The sequence below is a fragment of the Myxine glutinosa genome, chromosome 1 (genome assembly GCF_964187855.1).
Source record: "Myxine glutinosa chromosome 1, kmMyxGlut1.1, whole genome shotgun sequence".
Lineage (NCBI taxonomy): Eukaryota > Metazoa > Chordata > Myxini > Myxiniformes > Myxinidae > Myxine > Myxine glutinosa.
The window spans coordinates 337,026,208-337,047,967 of NC_136261.1; the positions used below are offsets into that span (position 1 = coordinate 337,026,208).

General features: G+C 44.2%; 1 protein-coding gene across 2 annotated transcripts in view; it reads left to right on the forward strand.

Moving 5' to 3' along the window:
* ARHGEF39 (Rho guanine nucleotide exchange factor 39) overlaps positions 1-21,760 on the forward strand; it is a 363,866-nt gene that overhangs the window by 78,220 nt on the left and 263,886 nt on the right. For both annotated transcript variants that reach the window (XR_013621789.1, XM_078769812.1), the window contains exon 2: positions 8,342-8,505. Coding sequence is in view for 1 of the 2 variants with exons in the window: in XM_078769812.1 (XP_078625938.1) it covers positions 8,362-8,505 (144 nt within the window). In the remaining variant the exon portion in view is untranslated. The remainder of the gene's footprint in view (positions 1-8,341; positions 8,506-21,760) is intronic.

Below are 21,760 nucleotides of genomic sequence, written 5' to 3' on the forward strand. Positions count from 1 at the left end.
GTGTGTGGATCAGCGCGAATGCGCTTGGGGAGAGAAGGGTGCAGGTGGCACCAGGTGTGAGAGCACAGGTGTGCAAGTACAGGTGTGTGGAGAGAGTTGGAGTAAGTGGTACGGAGTGGTGTGCATGGTGCGAAGGTGTGGATGGGGGAAGAGTGGACCCCTTTCACGAGTACCCGGGGCGGGTAGTGTAAGTGTTAGGTAGAGGGTGCAGGTAAATTGTGGTTGGATATTGGCATTTGTGGTGCGGTTGCAGAATGGTGTTGTGAATGGGTGCATTAGTGTTGTGGAAATGGCTGGGCGTGTAGCCTGTTAGTGTGTGTAGTTGGTTGGGCACTCCACCACTGTGAGGATGTCGGCCAGGTGAGGCCGCAGGTGGGCTCTGGGAGCCGGTAGTTGTGAGTGGGTGCCTGAGGATCCCGGGTGTGGATCGGGCAGCCCAGTGCCAGAGAGGGCACGGAGTGGGGAGAGAGCCAGAGGGCCTTCCCCTGGTAGTTAGGTTAGGGTAAGGAGCAGGTAAGCTCGGAGGCAACTGCAGTGGTGGAGGTGTGCAGGTGGGTAGACCCACTGGGAGAGGTACACGTCGCAGCCCAGAAATTGTACGAGGGCACCGGGAGATGAATCGGGGGAGTGAGACCCCAAATTGAAGAGCACCACAGTTTGGCCAATGGGAATTGGTTTTTAGAACCCATAGTGTAAGAGGGCCAATGGTTTGGCCGGAGAAAGACCCCGGGTAGTGTAAAGTTGTTAAAGTCATTTAGGAGATAGTTAGGATTGATGAACCTGTCGCACCATACGCAGCCACTTACCTGTGGTGATGATGATGACTCCACACCTGTGTTTTCTTTGTTTGTTGCAGGAAATGAGATTGCTGTGGATTTGTGAGACGCATCACGACGTGGATGAGACATTGGGGTGATTCCATCTCTCCCTCCCTAGGAGGGACTGATGATGAATTGGTAATGGCAAATTTTGATGTGCAGTTGGAGATGGCAAATTTTGATGAGAGTTGAAAATGGCAAATTTGATTGGTTAGGAGGGAGAGAAGACGAATTTGGTTTATGGGAGGAACGGGGAAGACAGTAGGGATGTTTGTTGATTTGTAAAGTAGATGTTTATGAGTAGTGTTGTGTTTTGTGGATGCAGTAAGGGGTAAGGGAGGGGCCATGTAGGTTACCTGGTGGGGGGGGCGTACGATAGGAACGTACCTGTCTCACCTGGTTCCCATGTGCCCCCAGTGTGCATCACCTTACATTGCGTGCACTTTTGCGCCCTTACCACCTTACTCACTTGTTTCTTCTTTTGTCTCCCACCTCCGAGGATCTGGCTTTGGGGTAGAGAGAGAGGAGAGAGAGGTGCTGGCTGCGCAGTTGTGGGCCTGCACTTTCGCTGTTTGCTGCCGGGATCGATACACCATATGGACCGCAATGTTTGTGGCCACCCACAATGGACCGCAGTTCGTTTGCGGCCAAGCACCACCCGGGGATGGACCTATGGGTCAACGTGGCACCTATGCCATACAGGTGAACCATTTTTAGTTAACACCAAGTGCACCACAAGAAGAGCAAGAGACACCTGCAGGGTTAGGGGTTGGCGAATTTATTTTTATTCCAATGAACAATGGTGACTGCACCGATTGGTGGTGGGGTGGTGCTTTTGATGCTCGGGAAGGGTGCTCTGCACGTTATTAAAGGCCGTCGGCCACAGAGCACTCGTGGGTTGGTGTATCGATGCTGGCAAGCGCGCTCTCTCTCTATGCATAACATCTGCATGTGTTCCTCCAAAAACAGGTCCTGGATCGTAGTGTAAATAGCAGCGTAGTCGTGTAAATAATGCTCCCTACCGGCTGTATGTTTAGTTTGCGAATTCTTTCCGGATTCGGTTATCCTGTGGGTGTGTTTCTGTGAGGAGAAGGGTGCAACGTCGCAGGGGGACATATTTACTCATTTGTGAATATCTGTAAAACTGTCGCACTCAGGGTAGAGTTAATAGTAGAGGGAACTACATTGCGTGCCACACTAAAGTAGGTAAAAATTTATCGGGTCGGGACGCCCCGAGGGTAGAGAAGGGTGCAATGTTGCGAATATGGAATTTGGCCTCCATATCCGCTTGTAAATATTCCCCTATTTTCTCCAATACTCCCCAACTTTCCCCAATCCCCCATTCCCTAGTCCCATTGCATGTAAATAACAATCAGTAGAGCCGACCTTCCCCTTATTCCCCCATTAAATGTCGTGCCCAGGTCCACCGCACCACACGTAGACAACTTTCGGACATCTTCCTAGTTATTCTTAATCTATGTCAGTTAAGGCCTCGTTTCCATTAATTATGACTCTTCGTTGCACCAGAATGTGATTATATGGCATCAGTAGTGAGTTTAGGACCTTTCCCATACCTCCTTCCATCTTCTTCCCCAACAATTACAACAACAACAGAGGAGGTGGCGGCGGAGCGGGGGAGGATGCGTCCTCACACCGGCTCGATTAGCGCCATTGACCACGCGCTCCACGGGGTTACCACGAAGGGGCTCCTTGTCAGCTCCTCGTCAAGGGCGGAGCCTGGTAAACCCCCCGCACGCACCCAATGAGAAGCAACGTGCCGATTCCACGAGGCGGAGCTAACGAGCCGAGGGCGTGTCACTCCCTGCCGGATATACGCGGCCACGCGCCGGATGTGACGTCAGATGCGCCTCAGCTTGGAGAGAGAAGCCACCGCCACCCCCAGCGCGACGATACCTCCCCGCATCTTTGGACCGGACCGGACCGTACTGTACCCTGCTTTGAGCCAAGAGTGCACCTTGAGCCATCGCTACCCGCCTGTCCTTTCCATCAATCCCCGTGTGAGTCAGCTTTGTCCCGTTTATCTGTCGTCTGTTGGGAATAATATAAGATTGTGTCTAAGTGCTTGTCTTTCTATGCTGTCCCTCTTGTAGTTGTAATCTAACCTTCCGCCTTAATATAACCTCCTCCGGAGGTCTTGAGAACTGAACCCCTGGTGTCGTATTGTGTTATTGTAATCCAGCCGGGTGTCTTCTTTTTCTTATTGAGCCAGCATCGCGCGACTAGTCAACGTTCGGGCACAATCGGGTAACTTGTGCAGACGTGGTCATACCATAAAACCGCTCGGTAAATAACATCCAAGCCACGTCTGTAACAATATATATATATATATATATATATATATATACGTATATATATATATATATATATATATATATATATATATATATATATATATATATATATATATATATATATATATACACATACACACACATCAGGACGTGGATAATTAATTTCGGATAATTTATTAAACACAATTTGGCTACTCACAATTGCTTGAAAGTATCAATTCCGCAGAATTTCCGCAGGACATATGTCGTGAGATTGTGAATTGGACGTTGTTTCGACTGTCACTTCACACCCAGCAGCATTTGAATTGGATAATGAAGAAATTATGTGTCATGATGTAAGAACTGGAAGAAAGGGGGAGAGGAGGACAGAGTTGGGCAGGGGGGGACAAAGAGAACAGAGTTGTGAGAGGGGGGTTGAGGCTTTGGGTTTGGGGGGGGGGGGGGGGAGTCATTTAATCAACCAACATCTTCAGAGAGCACATAGCTGGACAATATCAAATTACCATTACATATTTAACTGTTCTTTGCATAATATTGTTTAAATCGCATTTTGCATTACATGCAATTTTCGCCGGTCCCTTCTCGCTATGTATTAATAAATAAATGAGTTCCCTTGCAAGGAACTTCCATGCAGGAGGAGCCATTAGGGCCATCAAAGCCTGCGCTGTTATTACCAACGTATGGTTGTTGGTCGGTGCTCTATCCTTTTAAAAGCTGAGCGTCAAGCGAGGAAGCAGCACGTACCATTTTTACAGTCTTTGTTATGACTCGGCTAGGGTTCGAACCACCGACATGCCAGACTTGGAGCAGATGTGCTATCCATTCATTACACTACTGAGGCTGTTTAAAATACGTATGTAACTCTTACATTACCATACACGCCTTACCTCTGTGCCCTGAACACTTGTCTTCATATGCTACCTGTTGCTGCTCCCTGTGCTAGCATATGGCTGACTTGTTTTCATGTATTGTTAAGTCTTGCTCTGTTCTACTCTCTTGTGAAGCACAGGCCTTCTATTACACCCACACACACACATTACACACATGCACACACACACACCTTTTCATCGGTCACCAGCTGTTTTTCTGATGAAACTATTTTATATCAATTTGTGCAGGTGAGGATATTACAACTGACTTTATATTTCCTTCACAGATAGGAGGTAGCATGGAATGCTCATAGCTCCCAGCACACGATAATCCAATTGGATTTGATGTATTCAGATTTGACTTGCCTTCCGAATCGACCCAGAACTAGATGGTTCGTAGACAAGCACCTTGCGACAGACTTATGCTGATACATGATACATCTTTTACCTATCTTATACATAATGCACTACAGATACAATCAATCTTTTCCCTGTTTCTCACGTGCTCGGTTTTTTTTATCAGCCGCTTGCTTCAGGATGTATCTTCCAGTGGTGGTGTGTTTATACCCTGTGATGAAACAAAGTAACATCATTGGCAGCATGATTCTACATAAAAGCTTTTAAATAGCATTTTGGAAAGCAGAGAGGAATGGATGGAAAGTGTTTTTCATCTTTTTTTTTTCTTTTTTTCCAAACGGCAAGTGCTTTGTAAAAAGCATGTAGGTTGAGAGGGAAAAATCTAAGGCTTAGGATACTCAGAAAACATTTCTTGAAAATTGATCATCTGCCAGTTAGTAGCTCTGTTCACATAAAGAAATGTAAAAACCCTTTAACCACACAAAAGTTTTTTTTTTTCACTCAAATGATCTCGGGCTGAGTGCTTTGATTCACATTTGTCAAGCAACCTTTTGGGAAAACGTTTGCCATTTGTCCTTTGAGATCGAATTGTATATATATTTATATATTTGACTTTGAGTCCATTGCCATTCCATGTGTATGGTTTCTGGCCCACCATAAAGCTTTATAATGTGACCTCCATTTCTTTCCCTGCAGTTGCCGAGATCTTGCAAGGTCAGGGCCACCAGCGAACTTTCTGAATGGTCCCATAAATAAATGCACGTTTTTGTTTTCTCGACAATCTTACCTTGCAGGAATGCTTCTTGGTTCATAATTATCTTGATATTATTGACATTGCTGGTACAAACTCATACGCATGACACGTAATAATTATAGACACACATGATGTTGTATCTGAAATAGAATGAATGTGTTCTCATCATAATTTCTCAAACAAACTTCCTTTTCAATTTATTGCTGAATTCTATCTTTTGATTGGGGAAGGTCACAAAATAACATTTCTTATCCAAGGAATATTTCTGAAACGGTTAGCTAGATTTGTGCATTCATTCAGTATTTCTGTATGGTAAACTTATTTGTTTCTTAAATTTTTAGTCTTGAGAGACAACTTGTCCCAGGAACTCATGCAATGCACTCCAAATGGGTTTTCAAGAACCCAAGCCTGCCAAACGTTGTGTGTGCTGTCCTTTCTGTCTGCATCCCTTGGGCTGGAAGCAAGGGTCTGGCATTTTAATTCTGTTCTGCTTGATTGATTGTTTTGGTCGGGTTCACCAGAAAAACAGCCTCTAGGGGCGGTACGTCGGCCCAGTCGATAGTGAAGGCATCTTGGTGAGAAGCCTGGGCCTTGTTATAGATAATTGAACTGACAGAGAGTGTGGCTGGGGAAAGTTTTATTTGCGACAGTTGGCCTCTCTGGCAGGTCTCATGATTATATCAGATCTATGTTCTGACTTCTGAGCTGATCTATAAGGTGATCAGATTTATGGCAGGTCTCTCGCTCACACACTTGCTACATTGGTGCCATGAGTTTCACAAGCAACCATATAATACTGCATTTCCTGTGTATATGTGTATTGTGGTTTGAGATTTGCCAACACAGGGTGGTTTGGTCGCACCATAGCATAGTCATTATTTTCTTATAATTGCTCTTATTGGTGTAATATTGTGGCATTTTACTGCACCTATTATCTCCATGCTTTTGAAGAAAATGCGGTGGAATATTGTAATCTGCTCCGTCTGTCCGCCATGCTATCTCATCCTAAAATGTGGTGCAGAAATTCACCAAACTTTGTAGTTATGATCACCACATGGCGAGAAGGTGCAAGAAGCAGTGTAATTTTGGCCCCACCACCTGGGGCCCTCGGCAGGATCAAAAGTCCAATACCAAAGAATGCAATTATGGGCACATTTTAAATCATTTTGTAATGAAATTTTGTATATGCAATCAACATTGGGGGAGGCCTGAAATATGTAATGATTTTTTGGGATTTTGACCCTCGGTTCAATCTGGGCGTCAAGACTTAGGGTCACGGGGATCAAAACAGAAGATATTGTTTCACCCCTGGTGGCACTTTTTGCCCTCTTTCAACTTTGATTTAGGTGGGAAGTGTGGGGATTTGAGATGGCATGCCATTGACTTCACTGTGGGTTACTTTTGGTATCATGTTTAAGTGTTCTGGTCACGAGCCATCAGTATTTGTTTACATATTTTTACCTCTGCCGCCGAAGGTGGATGGAGGTTATATTTTCTTTCATCCCTATTTGTCTGTTTGTTTGTCTGTCTGTCACTTTGTCTGTTTGTATATCAATCGCTGACAAGTCACAGTTTTAAACCGCTTTACAAAACTTAATCAAACAGTGGAGTTAGTCATAAGGAAGAAGGCTATTGATTTTGAGGTCAAAAGGTCAACAACTTTGTCAAATTTCTACAATCCTCAATTTTCATCCGATTTACTTGAAATTTGAAGAGTGTTTGCATATCAGGTCACTGAATTCAACCACCAATTATTTTTGAGGTCAACATCGGCCAAAAGGTCAACGACTTAAGGTGGAATTTCTAAAATACTCTATTTTCATCCGATTAATTGAAATTTGAAACATTTTGAAAAATTTTGAAAAATTTGAAAAATGTAAAACATTGCTTCAAAAAGGGGACCGAAAAACAACAACAACCACAGTTCCCGAAAAAGGCCAACCCCCGCTTGCGGGGAAAAATGGCCTCTAAAAGGTGGTTTTTTTTTTTTAATTGAAATTTGAAGAGTGTTTGCATATCAGGTCACTGAATTCAACCACCAATTATTTTTGAGGTCAACATCGGCCAAAAGGTCAACGACTTAAGGTGGAATTTCTAAAATACTCTATTTTCATCCGATTTACTTGAAATTTGAAGAGTGTTTGCATATCAGGTCACTGAATTCAACCACCAATTATTTTTGAGGTCAACATCGGCCAAAAGGTCAACGACTTAAGGTGGAATTTCTAAAATACTCTATTTTCATCCGATTTACTTGAAATTTGAACAGGATTTGCATATCCGGTCACTTGATTCAACCACCAATTATTTTTGAGGTCTAAAGGTTAAAAGGTTAACATAGGCCACATTTCTAAAATCATTTATTTTCATCTGATTGACTTGAAATTTGAAGAGGATTTGCATACTTGATCATTTAATTCAACCACCAATATTTTTAGGTCAACATAGGCCAAAATGTCAACATAGGCCAAAGGTCAACATCTTATTTCAGGGATTTTGCAAGTATTGTGCTAAGCTTGACGTATTTCTTGTTTGTTTGGTTGCCTGTCTGTCTGTTTGTGAACAGGATATCTTGAAATGTTGTGGACGGATTCGTGTGAAATTTGGTGGAGAGGTTGGGTATATGACAAGGACGAAATGATTAGGTTTTGGTGAACGATATATACCATGGTAGTTCAAAAAGTTGTGGATGATTTATGACAAAACTAGGTGGATGGGTGGGCTAGGTGGCAAGAACAAGCCGATTCGATTTTGGTTCAGGTACGGATGCAGATCTGGCCTATCAATGGAATAGAAAATGTAAACTGTTGAGCCTGGTGGAGGTATGCTCTCTACCAAGTGCTGTTCTAGTTGTTTTGTTTTATTTCATAGATTTTTGTTTGTATCTGTTTGGGTGATTGGCACATTTGCTCTTAATGGCTCTTAATGGCACATTTAGGTGGCCAAATAATTGATGAACTGTTGGTCTTGTGCTTTATCGAAACATATAATGCACTGACATGAAAGTGGAATAAGTAGAATGGAAGAATAAGTTATCTACTCATAATTTGTTTGCTATAATTCTTGAAATAAATGATAGAAAGGGAGCTCTTTTTAAGAGTTTCTCATATTTTTGTTACATTATATCCTACATACTTTGGTTTTACTGCTATGTATGTAGTATTTGCTGATTCTTCAAAGGCACTGTCAAGAGCAGGAAGCAATGCATCCATCTTTCTTTTACATTGGCAGGGACGTTGCTCCACTTCTTCATGAGAATGGTTCAACCCACATCGACCATTGCATCTGCCATTCTGCAGCAGCGGGAACGGTGGCAACGCCAGTTCATCTGTACCTCTCGAGAGCTCATTGCTTCAGAGCAGCGCTACTGCATGCAGTTAAATCTTCTCATCACAGTAAGCTTATTTTATTCTTTTTTCCCAGTTCACAACTGTACCTTCCTTATGCCACCCACCATGTGAATGCATGCAAACAACTTATGGGCATGCCACTTGACAAATGTGCAAAATGAGACTTTTGTAGCACAATAAGGGCCCACCTTTGTATTACGGATGCATGAGCAAGAGAGGAAAGGGGTGGGGGCAGAAGGGTTGCTAAGAGGGAATTATCTGCAAGTTTGTTTGTACACTACCTTTTAGAGCTAACTGGAGGATTGCATTAGTCAAGTAATGTAGGGCATTTACATTAGAGCCATTTGATGTGGAGACAAGAGAGCCACAAGAGATTGTGCTTTCAGTTTCAGACTGACAATACCCAATGGATTCAGAGTGCGCAAGATCTCAAAAGGCAGGGGTAAAGAGACCAGCGTTGAGACTGTGCGGCGAGGTTTTTTGATTGCGTAATCGCGACGTTTTAAAACTCCATGAACCTGTTGGAAAAAGGAAAACATAATAAATAAATGAAACATTATTAGAAAATTGAAGATTGGAATCACAAAAGTTTTTTTGAAAAGTTTCTTTGAAAGAAATTTGAAAATTGATGAAAGACTATGGAATTTTCATGGCATTATCGTAGTCCTCTTTCACACTCGCAAACTGAGTCTGCACTAATGTTACAATTGCGGAAATAGCATTGTGAAGGTTTTTGGATCCTGGTTTGCATTCATATTTTCCCAAAAAAATTCACCAAGACTATCAAGGGCATCCGGCAATGTGAAATGGCATTTAAGTTAGTCCACTGCATGAGGTGGATTTCCAATACCACATCCTGTGCCGTGTGTCACATACCTTCTGAACTAGTCTGATATGTGAATCAAATGCACCAGGTTGTGATTTCCCTCCCTCCCTCCCCCCCCCCCCCCCCCAGGTTAAAATGTAGCTCACCCAGGTTTTTTTTGTAAGAAAATGTAGAGATTTCTCATTTAAGTAACCCGGGTTTTTTTCATATCCCGCTCACGTCCTCCCCCTACAATAATAATCTATAGATAATGGAGTGTATGTACAGTCACGTGAAAAAGTAAGTACACCCCATGTAAAGTTTTGACTTTTTCAACATATTTAAACATACAGCTATTTGATCTTCATTTCAACAATATTGATAGATAAAGGTGATTTAATATAACAAATATCATGAAACGTTTACATTTTGTAGTCCATTGTATAATTTAAATAAACATAAATGCAAATTTCACATGTGGAAAAGTAAGTACACCCTTGGCTCGAATCGGTGGTATTGCCCCCTTTGGCAGAAACAACCTCAAGTAGGCGTTTCTTATAACAGTCTAGCAGTCTCTGACATCGACTGGGAGAAATTTTTGCCCACTCCTCCATGCAGAATTCTTTCAGCTGTGCGATGTTTGAGGGGTTTCTTGCATGCACAGCTCGTTTCAAATCCCCCCACAACATCTCGATGGGATTTCTATCCGGGCTTTGACTTGGCCATTCCAGAACCCTCCATTTCTTTCTTTTCAGCCATTCCTTGGTGGATTTACTGGTATGTTTAGGGTCATTGTCATGTTGCAAGGTCCAGCTTCGGTTGAGCTTCAACTTTCCGACGGATGTCCTCACATTATCCTCAAGCACCCTCTGGTACAATGAAGAATTCATAGTGGATTCTATGATGGTGAGCTGCGCAGGCCCTGATGCAGCAAAGCTGCCCCAAACCATAATATTTCCACCACCATGCTTTACAGTTAGTATCAGGTTCTTGTGGTCAAATGCTGTCTTTGGTTTTCGCCAAACATGTCTTCTGGTACTGTGGCCAAATAGCTCTACCTTTGACTCATCTGTCCAGAGCACATTGTTCCAGAAGTGCTGGTCTTTGCCTAGGTGTTCAATGGTCAACTTTAGTCTTGCCCTGATGTTCTTTCTGGACAGCAAAGGTTTCCTCCTGGCACACCTCCCATGTAGATCAAATTTGTGCAGCCTCTTTCTAATGGTAGACTCGTGCACTTTGACATCAACAGTGGTAAGAGCCACCTGTAGGTCCCGTGATGACATTCTGGGGTTCTTAGAGACTTCTTTCAGCATCTTGCGGTCTGCTCTCGGGCTGAACTTGCTGGGGTGGCCTGGCCTGAACAAGTTCGCAGTTGTTTGGAATCTTCTCCACTTGTAGATGATCTTCCGGACAGTCGAATGATTGATTTCAAATTGTTTGGAGATCTTTTTAAATCCCTTCCCAGACTCGTAGGCATCTATAACCTTCTTTCTGAAGGCCTCAGAGAGCTCTTTAGATCTCGTCATGGTGACGCCGCACACTTCAACAACAAAGAGCAAACCAAACTAGATGTCTGAGGTTTAAATAAGACAGGTTCCTCCAAGATCCTCTCTGACGATGTTCTAATCCTTTGCACATGAGCTGGTGCATCTGATTCTAATTTTAGGTATTTGAAGTAGTGATAAATGTAGGGGTGCACTTACTTTTTCCACATGCGAAATTTGCATTCATGTTTATTTAAATTATACAATGGACTACAAAATGTAAATGTTTCATGATATTTGTTATATTATATCACCTTTATCTATCAATATTGTTGAAATGAAGATCAAATAGCTGTATGTTGAAATATGTTGAAAAAGTCAAAACTTTACATGGGGCGTACTTACTTTTTCACGTGACTGTATGTATGAATGCCCACTCTAAACACATTGGTTGGCAGCTGGCCTTATGCCACACACAATTATAACCTGAAAAAAAAATGTCCACCATTTGGTGCTGTGGTAAGCCTAACACATCTTCGGAAGTGTCATATTCACGATGGACATGCCCTCCCTCTAAGTTTTCTGTTCAGTGTAAGACAACCTAAGCGACTGTTGAAAGGATCATCAAATATCGAAAGGTTAGAGCCAATAGGTGTAATAAGCCTTGTTAAGGTGACGGTACATATAGGCCTCCGGCTTCAGGCTTCTGGTATCAGCTTTTGGGACAGTGCAATTGGAATCATCTGAGCAATATAACCACAATGTATTATATATGCACATCAGCAGTATACATGTTTTTGCTTCATGTAAGTAACCCAGGTTATATTTCTTTTTGGGAGCTATCACGCAGCGGTCTGTTTCCGATACACTGTCCAAATAAAGGGATGTGTCAGAAGAACGTGTTGTTCGCTTCAAACAATATCACCCGTGGGGTAGTAACTCTGCTAGTAAAAATGATAATAATAATAATCAAAATCATATTAGGTCCCTTACAAGGATCTTAAACACAGGAAGAGCTAGATCATTAGGACCATCAATCCTGTACAATGTTTACATGGTACAGGTTGGCCATCATGCACTATCCTTTCAAACAAGGTAGCAGCATGTTCTATGTTTAAAGTCTTTGGTATGACTTGGCTGGGATCAAGTTTAAACCACCAACCTCCCAAACTCAGAGCAGACACTGCAACCATTGTGTCACCAAGTCTGATTAAACCGACGAAGGCGTTCAGACGTTAAACCTTCATCAGTTTTGTTAATGTGTCAGGATGGATACTTGACTTTACTCTGGATTTGTTTTTGTTTTTTTGTCTTTTATTGGTAGATTTTTATGGTGTAGCCCATAGGGCAATGCCGTCTAGAACAGTGTTTGTATGTATGGATGTCCCCTCAAACGTATACCAATCGGAGCTGAGGATCTGGTTTCATGACAGGGTGATGTGATTACGTCTGATGTCATTACGGCGGTACGGCGGCTGACTCTCCACACACCGCCATTTTGATTTATAGGTCGTTCATGCCGAACATATCGTCGAACATGTCATATATCACAATCGCCATGCTCTACCTTTATATTTTTCATTCAGTGTGAAACACAAACAAACCGATTGTTAAAATGACCATTAATATATCGAAAGCATCGGCGTTACGTCTCTTCCAACAAAACTGTACGTACCCAACCCTTGTGGGGTATAATCTAGATTACAGTAGATGGAAGAAGTTTCGGGAACTGAGTGGTGTGCTGACGAGGAGGGCAGTGTCGTTGAAGCTGAAGGGAAAGGTTAAATGCTGCATGTGTGAGAAGTGTTATAATTTATGGGACCGAGACATGGGTAATGAACGAAGAGCAGCAACGAAGGCTGGAAAGGGTGGAAATGCGAATGGTTCGGTGGATGTGCGGAGTATCGTTGAGAGGAAGACAAATGATGAATTGCGAAAGATGATGGGAAGAGAGCCTGTGATGGATGCTGTGAAGAGAAACAGGTTGAGATGGTTTGTCATGTGTTGAGAAAGGATGAAAGTGACTGGTTGAGAAGAGTGATGGAAATGAATGTAGAAGGAAGTAGAGGATGGGGAAGACCGAGAAAGACTTGGCTAAAGGTGGTGGAAGAAGAAATGCGGGCAAGGGGGTTAACAAGGGGAGATGCAGAAAATAAGGCAAAATGGAGAGGATTGTCATGGGGACCGCAAGGCTAACCCCCGCTCTAGCAGCGAAAATGGCCTTAAAGTGCCTGTTGTGTTGTTGTTCCCTCAGTTCTGTAAGTAAAACTTACATCACGGATGTCTGAATTCCTCCAGAATTTTTGTTTAATGTCATAAACAGCATTAGCGACTGTTTAAATGGCTAATAATGTGTGTTTGTGGTTTACAAGCCCAACTACGCCGCTGTTAGACTTTCGGTCTTGTTTTTTGTTTTTTACACCAGATAACATTGTTTTCATTCTTTCTTGAATGGAACTTTCTGATCCGCAATATTTATTTGCACTAGTATCAATTATAATAAAATACAATTCATTACAGTAATCATTTTCATTTCCCATATGTATTGTAATGTGTCAAGATCTACAAACCTTTTCTTTGCCAGTGTGCTTATTGTTTTCGCCAAAATGATGTGACATGTACTGTTAGTCAATATTTGATATCCAAGATCATTGTTTATTGTTTTTAATAGGGCACGTATAAGGGGAGAGAGAAGGTACAATTGACAATAATAAGTAAAGTTCATTTGTAAAAAAAAAGTAAAAAAAAAAGCAAAGATCTAGAAAGCACCTGAAAATGCAAAGCCCGTCCACGTCCGTTTTGCATTCAGACGTCTTCTTCTTTTTCCATATGCTAAACATGACAAAAAGAGTTTTAAAAAAAATACAAAATGAGAATTGATGATTTTATGCAGCCTTGACCTTTGATCTTTTGATCTAATAAAAAAAAATCAGCGTCTAGCTTTTAATTGGTGAACCAATTACATCACCCAATATGCAAATTTTTTACATTTCAGGTCAATTGGATGAAAATTGGCTATTTTATGCAACCTTGACCTTTGACCTTTTGATTGAAAAAAATCTGCTTCTAGCTTTTGATTGATGAACCAATTCAGTGATCAAATGCTCAAATTATAAAAATTTGAGTTTGAAAATTGTCGATTTTATGTGATGCTGTCCTTTGACCTTTTGCCCAAATTATTAATTTGTCATCTCCATACTCTCATATTGCTGCGTTGAAAATTTGAAGACAAAGCTGAAATGGTAAAAAAAAGTTTTGTCCCGGACAGACACACGCACGCACGCACACAGACAGACACAGAAGTGATTGCAAAACCCCGCCCCCCTCGCAGAGCTAGGCCAATGGTCAAATCCCATCGATAAATATATGTAATATAATTTACCTTGTGAAGTGAGTGTTAATTGGAAGTCTTCACATGTGTTTAGGTGGTTAAAATAAATATGTACAAGGGTTTGAAAGAAATGTAGCTTCATGTAAATGTAACTTCCCAAATGATACAACTCACATATAATTGCTAGAAATTAACACTTTGAACTATCAGAAGCAATTCAGGAAAATGCTACAGTGGAAATATTAATTCTCAGTCAATCAGAGGTAATTGCTGCACTTTATTGTCGACGCACAATTTGCATGAAATACAATTTGCTTTTAATAGGGCGTAGATGGAGAGAAGGTAGAATCAACCTTAATAAATGCATTTTAATTGGAAAAGCAAATAAATACAAGAGGGACAAATGGTCAAATCCCCTCCGGTAAGAAACGTGATATAAATTACCTTGTAAAGTGAATCATGGTAATTAGAAGGTTGCACATGCTTTTTTTTGTCCACAGAGTCGAGGCTCGTGGAAGAGCAGGTATGTTGAACGGATCAGGAGGATCCAACAGCACAAAAGGATTAGTCAGTAGAGAGAAGAGGGAGACACCAGCAGGATTGAAGGATATAATAGAGGGAGACTTGTACAAATAATGGGTGTGGGAAGGAATGATGTGTGGGTGGACAAGAAGCAAACTCAGGAAGGAAAAACTGGAAATTTGGAAGCAGGTGGGGTTGAGAGTGGGGTGGGGTTAACAGGGGTAGATTGGAAGGGGGTCGATCTGAGATGGTGGTGAACAGCTGTCTTGACCATATGGAGGGAAGAATGAGATCGAAGAGAATGTGTAAATTTGTTCCACATGCAGGAAAAAAGGGAACGAATAAGTAGAGGTGAGCAGTGATCCTGGATTTTAAATACAATACTTAAAATAAATATGTACAAAGTTCTGAAATAAATTTGTCTTCCCAAATGATAGAATTCACATTCATAGATATCAATTAACACTTTCAATTCAAGAAAAATGCTACAATTGAAATGTTAATTTACAAATAATCATTTGTAATTGCTACTGTTTTTTGTCAGATGCACACTTTGCATAAAATACAATTGTAAACAAGAAAGAGCAATCAGAGATTGCAGACCCTTGCCAGGACGTGTTTTAGTGTTTTTAATGGCTTTTGTGTTAAAACAAATATGGCGACTGAACCACATGACTGATGACGTCGTCATTTTTTTTCTTCACAAATTTATCAATAAATGACGCTCAAGAAATTTCATCTTGATCGGATGAAGTTTTGTACTTGTTGAATTATGATGTCACGATGTAGGCACCTATGAGATCATCATTAACATGTTATTCCCCATGGAGAGTTCTTTACAATGAGCAATGTCTCAATTTTTTCTATGCAGCGCTTTCGGAGATATAGAGGTGCAAAGTTTCTCGGTTTTCCAAGATGGCGCTCGTACATCGTGACCTATGACGTCATAATTATCATAAAAAATAATTCTGCAGGAGGAAATGCACCTACGGTGAAAATTTCCTGTCAATCGGACCAACGGTTGCAGAGAAAATCATCTTTATTCTGTTCAGACAGACAGACAGACAGACAGACAAACAGTCCCAAATGCCATACCCTCTCCTCTGGTGAGGGTAAAAAATATCCAGCAACAAAAAACATTCAAGACTGCACCTAGAAATGAAACATGTCCATCAATCATGGAATATTCTTCTCTCTCCAGAGGGATCGTCAAACGAACCCACCAGTCTCTGTCCATGGTCAGCCACTGGAAGATGTTCAGTCCCCTGAATTTATCGTCCATGACCTTCAGCCATGACCTCTCTTGAGCCAACCCCAAAGCAAAGCTGCCCTCCAAAGCAAACCGCAGACTGGTCTTTCCTTGGAAAATTAGAGATACTCAGAGTCGACAAGGCTTTTGGTGGTAGCTCAATGGAGTAGTGATCTTCACTGCTGTCACGACAACATCACATCTCTCACCTTGATTATGTGGAATCTAAATCTCTCAATATTATTGGAATCTCCAGCAATGAGGTCGAAGCACATCGGATGCTTTCATATCGCAGGCAGGTCAGTGGTATCGGATGTTTTTTAAACCACATTTTCTCGGATATTGTTCTCTTGGATCTCTCAGTTATCCGACCCTCCCCAGCAACTCCATGGTGCACGAGTTTTTTTTCCAGTAACCTCCGCCTAGTTAAACCTACAAAATCCAGGCTGACTACACACCTCAACTCATTTGTTCCTCGCTTCTCCCATCTATGGATCCACCTTCCAGAGGCCGGTTTTACCCACTTTTCCTTCCAGTGCTTCCAACAGGCAATGCACAGCCATCTCATGTCATCCCCCATCCTGACAAATGATCTTTGCTACCCCCATTAACCATTTCTCTGCCAACCCACTTGCTGGTTTCAGTGTTTTCTCCCCTTCTCTCTCTCAGTGTTTCAGTGTTTTCTCCCATTTTCTTGTTCTGGTTGTGCCCAATTGTTGCCCCATTATCCCACTGTCAATTATTTAACCTTTCTCTTCCATGAAGCTCGCTCTTGTAGAGGGAGAAAAACACATTTGAGTGGTCATGTGTGTCCACATCCACCAGTGTGTGACCGTTTTATTTTCAGCATATATCTATGTTTATATATATTGTTGCGGATCTCTACGTCGGCCTTTTTCCCCTTAAGAAGGGGGGATTAATCCCCTTTGTTTTTGACTGACCGATGTGAGTCCTGAAGTTGCACAGCTCCCTCCGGAGAAGCAGGGGCGCAACCTCGTTCGCGACCGCGGACAGATGTTAATTGCCGAGCGGTTTAGCAACCGCGGCACGAACCATTAGCAGAGACTAAACCCGATCCTGAAACGTTGGCCAAATCGTGCCACAGGTAGCCAATGGGGAAATCACTAAAGCGAAACGGATGTAAAGGAAAGAAAGGCAAGGTAGGAAGAACAAATATAATTTATTACTCACTATTATTTACACAATCAAAAGAACCAAGGAGAAGGAAAGAAAAGAAAATAATTTACAGAAGGAGGGAAGGACCAGAAGACAGTGCAATTTCTAGCTTACCTATTCAGTCTTACTTAACCCCAGGACAACATAAAAGACGGACGACAATCAGACTTACACGGGGGATGATGACAGGAATGGCAGGAAGGAGAGAAAGGTTCAGCTGGAGGTGGATGGCTGGACGGACGAGGAAGGTGGGATCACAAGGCGGGAAGGATGCGGGTGGTTGGTGTGATCCCGGCTCGAGTTGAGCAGCCGCCGACTCTCCTCGAGTGGCTTCGCACGGCGGCGTTGCTTCGCGGCCGCGGGTCGAACCGCCGTTAAAGCTCAAAGCTGCGGTGGTTAAAGCTGCGGTGGTTCAAGCTGCGGTGGTTCAAGCTGCTGTGGTTCAAAGTTCATCTCCCGTCTCTGTCGCATCTGACGCATCTCTCTTCGCAATCTTTCCCCACCCCCTTCTATAAGGCGCGTCGCGATCAAGCCGCGCCACGCCCGGGATCGTATCTCACCAGCCCTGATTGGCTGGTGGGGGCTCGCTGGCTCCACCTTCTCATGACGAGGGGCGGGCAACGCCCTTCTTCCCCGAGCTGACCACGCCGTAATGGTGGCAAATGCAGTTGGAAAGGAAGGTTGGCAATAATGCAGTTGGAAAGGAAGGCTGGCAATAATGCAGTTGGAAATGGAGGCTTTGCAATTGAAAGGGGAACTATCTTATTTCATTCGATGCAATGCAGAGTCAATTAATGGAAGACAGAGCCTTAAACTAATACACATAATAAGGAGATAACTACTTAAAAGGGTATATGATTGGCTACGTGTATGCGATGGATTAACTAGGAGGACGACCTTTGACCTTTACACTACGGAGGGTGATATTTACAACAAGATTCATTACACTACAGAGGGTGATATTCACAACAAGATTCATTACACTTACAACAATAAAAAAAAACAGGATTCTCAAATCCGCAACACTGCACCCTCATCCTCTAGGCACGTACTCGGGCCTACAAAACTTTAACTTTAGTGTGACACGTAGGTGTAGTTCCCTCTACATTTAACCTGACCCTGAGTGTGACAGTTTTAAAACACAAATAAGTATGTCCCCCTGCTGCATTGCACCCTGCCTAACAGATTTACGCCCACAGCTAACCGAATTGCAGAATTGTCTTCAAACTATACATGAACGGTGGGGAGCATTATTTACAATTGACGCGAATGGTATTTACAAAACTAACCCAGGACCTGTGATTGTTCTTTTGGGTGGGAGACAGCCTGCGCTGCATCGACGCACCAGCACCAACATCAATGCACCATAATGCACCAAAACGCACCGGAGTGCACAGTCACCACAGTTAATAATAAAGAAAACAAACCCCTGGTGCTCTTGCTCTTTGGCTCCCTCTGCTGGCCAATGTTCTTCCAGATGTTGTCTTTCTTCATGTTCTTCTTGCTGGCGGCCTATTTGGACATAATAAAATGAAAAATGCACAAAACGTGTCCATCTTTATTTATGGCCCACAGGGGCCGACTAGGGGTGGTTCACCTGGATGGCATAGGTGCCACGTTACCGAGGTCCGCCAGCAAGATCTCGGGCCATCATGGCCGGTTCCAGCAGAGGGGCCATGCCCCAACCCGTGGGGTCCATAAGTGGTGCTCAGCCACAGACATGTGGTCCATAAGTGGTGCATCAATGCAGGCAACTGTGGTTGCGAGAGTTCGGGCACACAATGGCGGACTCCCGCACGCTCCCCTCGGTGCCCAGAGAGCACGATCCATCGGTCGGGGAAGGAAGACAGAGAGGGCAGGTTAGCGAGGGGTAAGGTCACAAGGGTACACATCAATAAAGGCAATGCAAGGTGAGGTGTGTCTAGAGACTGAGCGGAGAAAAGTTCGTCCCTACCATACGGCCCCCCCCCCCCCCCCCCCCCGTTACCTACTCTACCCTTGCCCTTACCCCATATGTACAAAAATCTACACATTACAAATTCGTCACTAATGTCTCGTCTTCCCCATATTTCCCCTAATACCAAATTCGTCACCACAATCCCTCTAATCCAAAATTTGCCATCACCAATTCATCATCAATCCTCATAAGGAGGGAGAGATGGAACATCAACACAATGTCACACCCACGTCATGATGCGTCTCACAATCCAAACATTTGCACAGAAAAAAACAATAACATGGAATGGTGTGGAGTTGCATCTCCTCAGGTGAGTGGATGTAGATGATGCGAGGAGATTCCAATCCTATCTACCTTCTGAATGAATGAATGATCGTTTTAAGGCCATTTTCCCCGCTAGAGCAGGGGTTAGCCTTGCGGGCCCCATGACAATCATGGTTCCCTGTTTGAGGCAATGTTTTTATGGCCGGATGCCCTTCCTGATGCCAATCTACCTTCTAAATGACTTTAATACACTTTACACAACCCGGGGTCTTTCCCTGCCAATCCATTGGCAATCTTACTCTATGCGGTTTTAAGAACCAAATTCCCATTGACCAAACTGTGGTGCTTCATCAATTTGGGGTCTCACTCCCCCGATTCAACTCCCTGTGCCTTTGCACAATTTCAGGACTGGGTCGTGTGGCTCTCCCAGCAGGTCTACCCACCTGCACACCTCCACCACTGCAGTTGCCTCTGAGCTTACCTGCTCCTTACCCTAACCTATCTACCTGGGGAAGGCCCTCTGGCACTCTCCCCACTCGGTGCCCTCTGGCACTGGGCTACCCGGTTCCGTCCTCCGGATCCTCGGGCCCCATCCACAACTCTACCGGCTCCCAGAGCCCACCTGCGGCCTCACCTGGCCGACATCCTCACAGGAGCCGAAAAACCGAACACAACCGAAGCAGGCGCCGAACCTGCTCCTGAACCGGACCGGTCGCCTTGCCCGGCTAGGCCCGGACTCGACCGTGCTGGGCGGAGCCAGGCCCGAATCGGCAACGACGCTTCCAAGAGAAGCGACGCGGCACCAACCCGCGCCGGGCCTCGCATCCAACAAAGCGCACCGCGCCCCAAGTGCTCGCCTCGGCTATCCGTCGCCCTAACTGCTAACCCGGTTAACGTCGATGCTTCACTTGCATGCTCACACCACGCGACCCTTTTCACACTCACCAAACCCGGTGTCTCGGCGCCTCCAGTGCATCCCACACACTCCGTCCATTCCACCACCGCACTCCCTGTTACACACCTTTCTCGTGCATCCTCTTGTGCACACTCTGTTCGCACACTTCCTTAACACACCTCACGCACCGTCTTGCGCACTCTCCCCGTTCGCACACTTCCTTAACACACCTCGCGCACCGTCTTGCGCACTCTCCCACGGTACGTACTCCGTACCACTCATGGGGGTGCACTCTTGCATCAACCCACTCACGCGCTCCGATGTGCCCTGCCGCACACGCGCCACAACCAACTCAGGTGTGCTTCCTCGCACACTCATCCCAAGCGTGCATCCTCGCACCAGCTCCACCACCAACTCACTCTCCGTGTCACTCTCACCCTCGCACGTACACTCCGTATCGCTCTCACTCCCTGTGTCACACCCCGTACACCCCGACGTGCATTCCCGCTCGCACTCGGTTTCACACTCGCGCTTTGTAACACGCTCATTCCCCGATGCACACTTTTTCCTCACACGCATGCCATTCGCTTTAACACAGCACACAAAGGACCTTCCACGAACGCCCGGGTGCTTTCTCGATCCCAAGCGCGCGACAATTCTCTTCGCGCCAAACACTTTGCCGAAAAACCTCTTAGCGCCATACACAGCACGACTCACCTTTGGGATCCTTTTCTCCATGCGCTCCTGCAAATCTTTATAAGGATTAGCAAGTACGCCATCAGGATGTGTATTCAGACTTTGTACATTATCCATTACCTCCTCCTTGATCTCTTTCTTAGTTTCCCTCCGTCTCTTCTTAATTTCACTCACCCCCTCTTCCACATTCTCTAATTTTTGCTTCACCTCTTTCATTTCCCGGTGCGCCCCCTCAATTTTGTCCTCTAAGGTCACCTTGATCGTTTCTATGTGCGTCCTCACCTCCCGTTCTTTCGTCTCCATTGCCTCCGTTACCTCGTCCAACCTCTTTGTCAACCCCTCATGTACCATCTGACATTCCCTCTTCGTCGCTATAAGTCCCTCTTTTATCTCCTTCTGAGTCGCCTTTAACCCCCCGATCACCACAGTGTTCTCCACTTGCTCCACTAATTCCTTTTGTCCCACTGTCAGCTGTTCCACTCCCCTCGTCAGATCCTCTATGCCCCCCTGTAACCTAGCCGTACTATTTCTCACCTCTTTCTCCATACGCTCCTCACCTCGCTTTACCTCCTCGCGTACCCCCGCGACCTCCTTGCCCACACCTCGTCTGATCTCCTCCCCCATTTCTCCCATCTCTTTGGTAGCTGCTGCCCGCATCTGTTCCAAATCATTCCTCTGGGCATCCAATTTGGTTTCTAACCCGATTTTCACCTCCTCTATTTGATCTCCCATCTGTTTAATTTCCCGGGCGGATTGCTCCCCTATTTCCCTCAATTTGCCTTCCATGGTGTTTTCTAACCCCGCTAACCCATTCTTCACCCCTTCCATCTGGTTCTCCTGGGCAGCCATTCTATTTTCCAACCCCGTTAACCCCTCCTTCATTTCCCAAATTTGATTACCCATGTCCATTAGTTGGCCCCC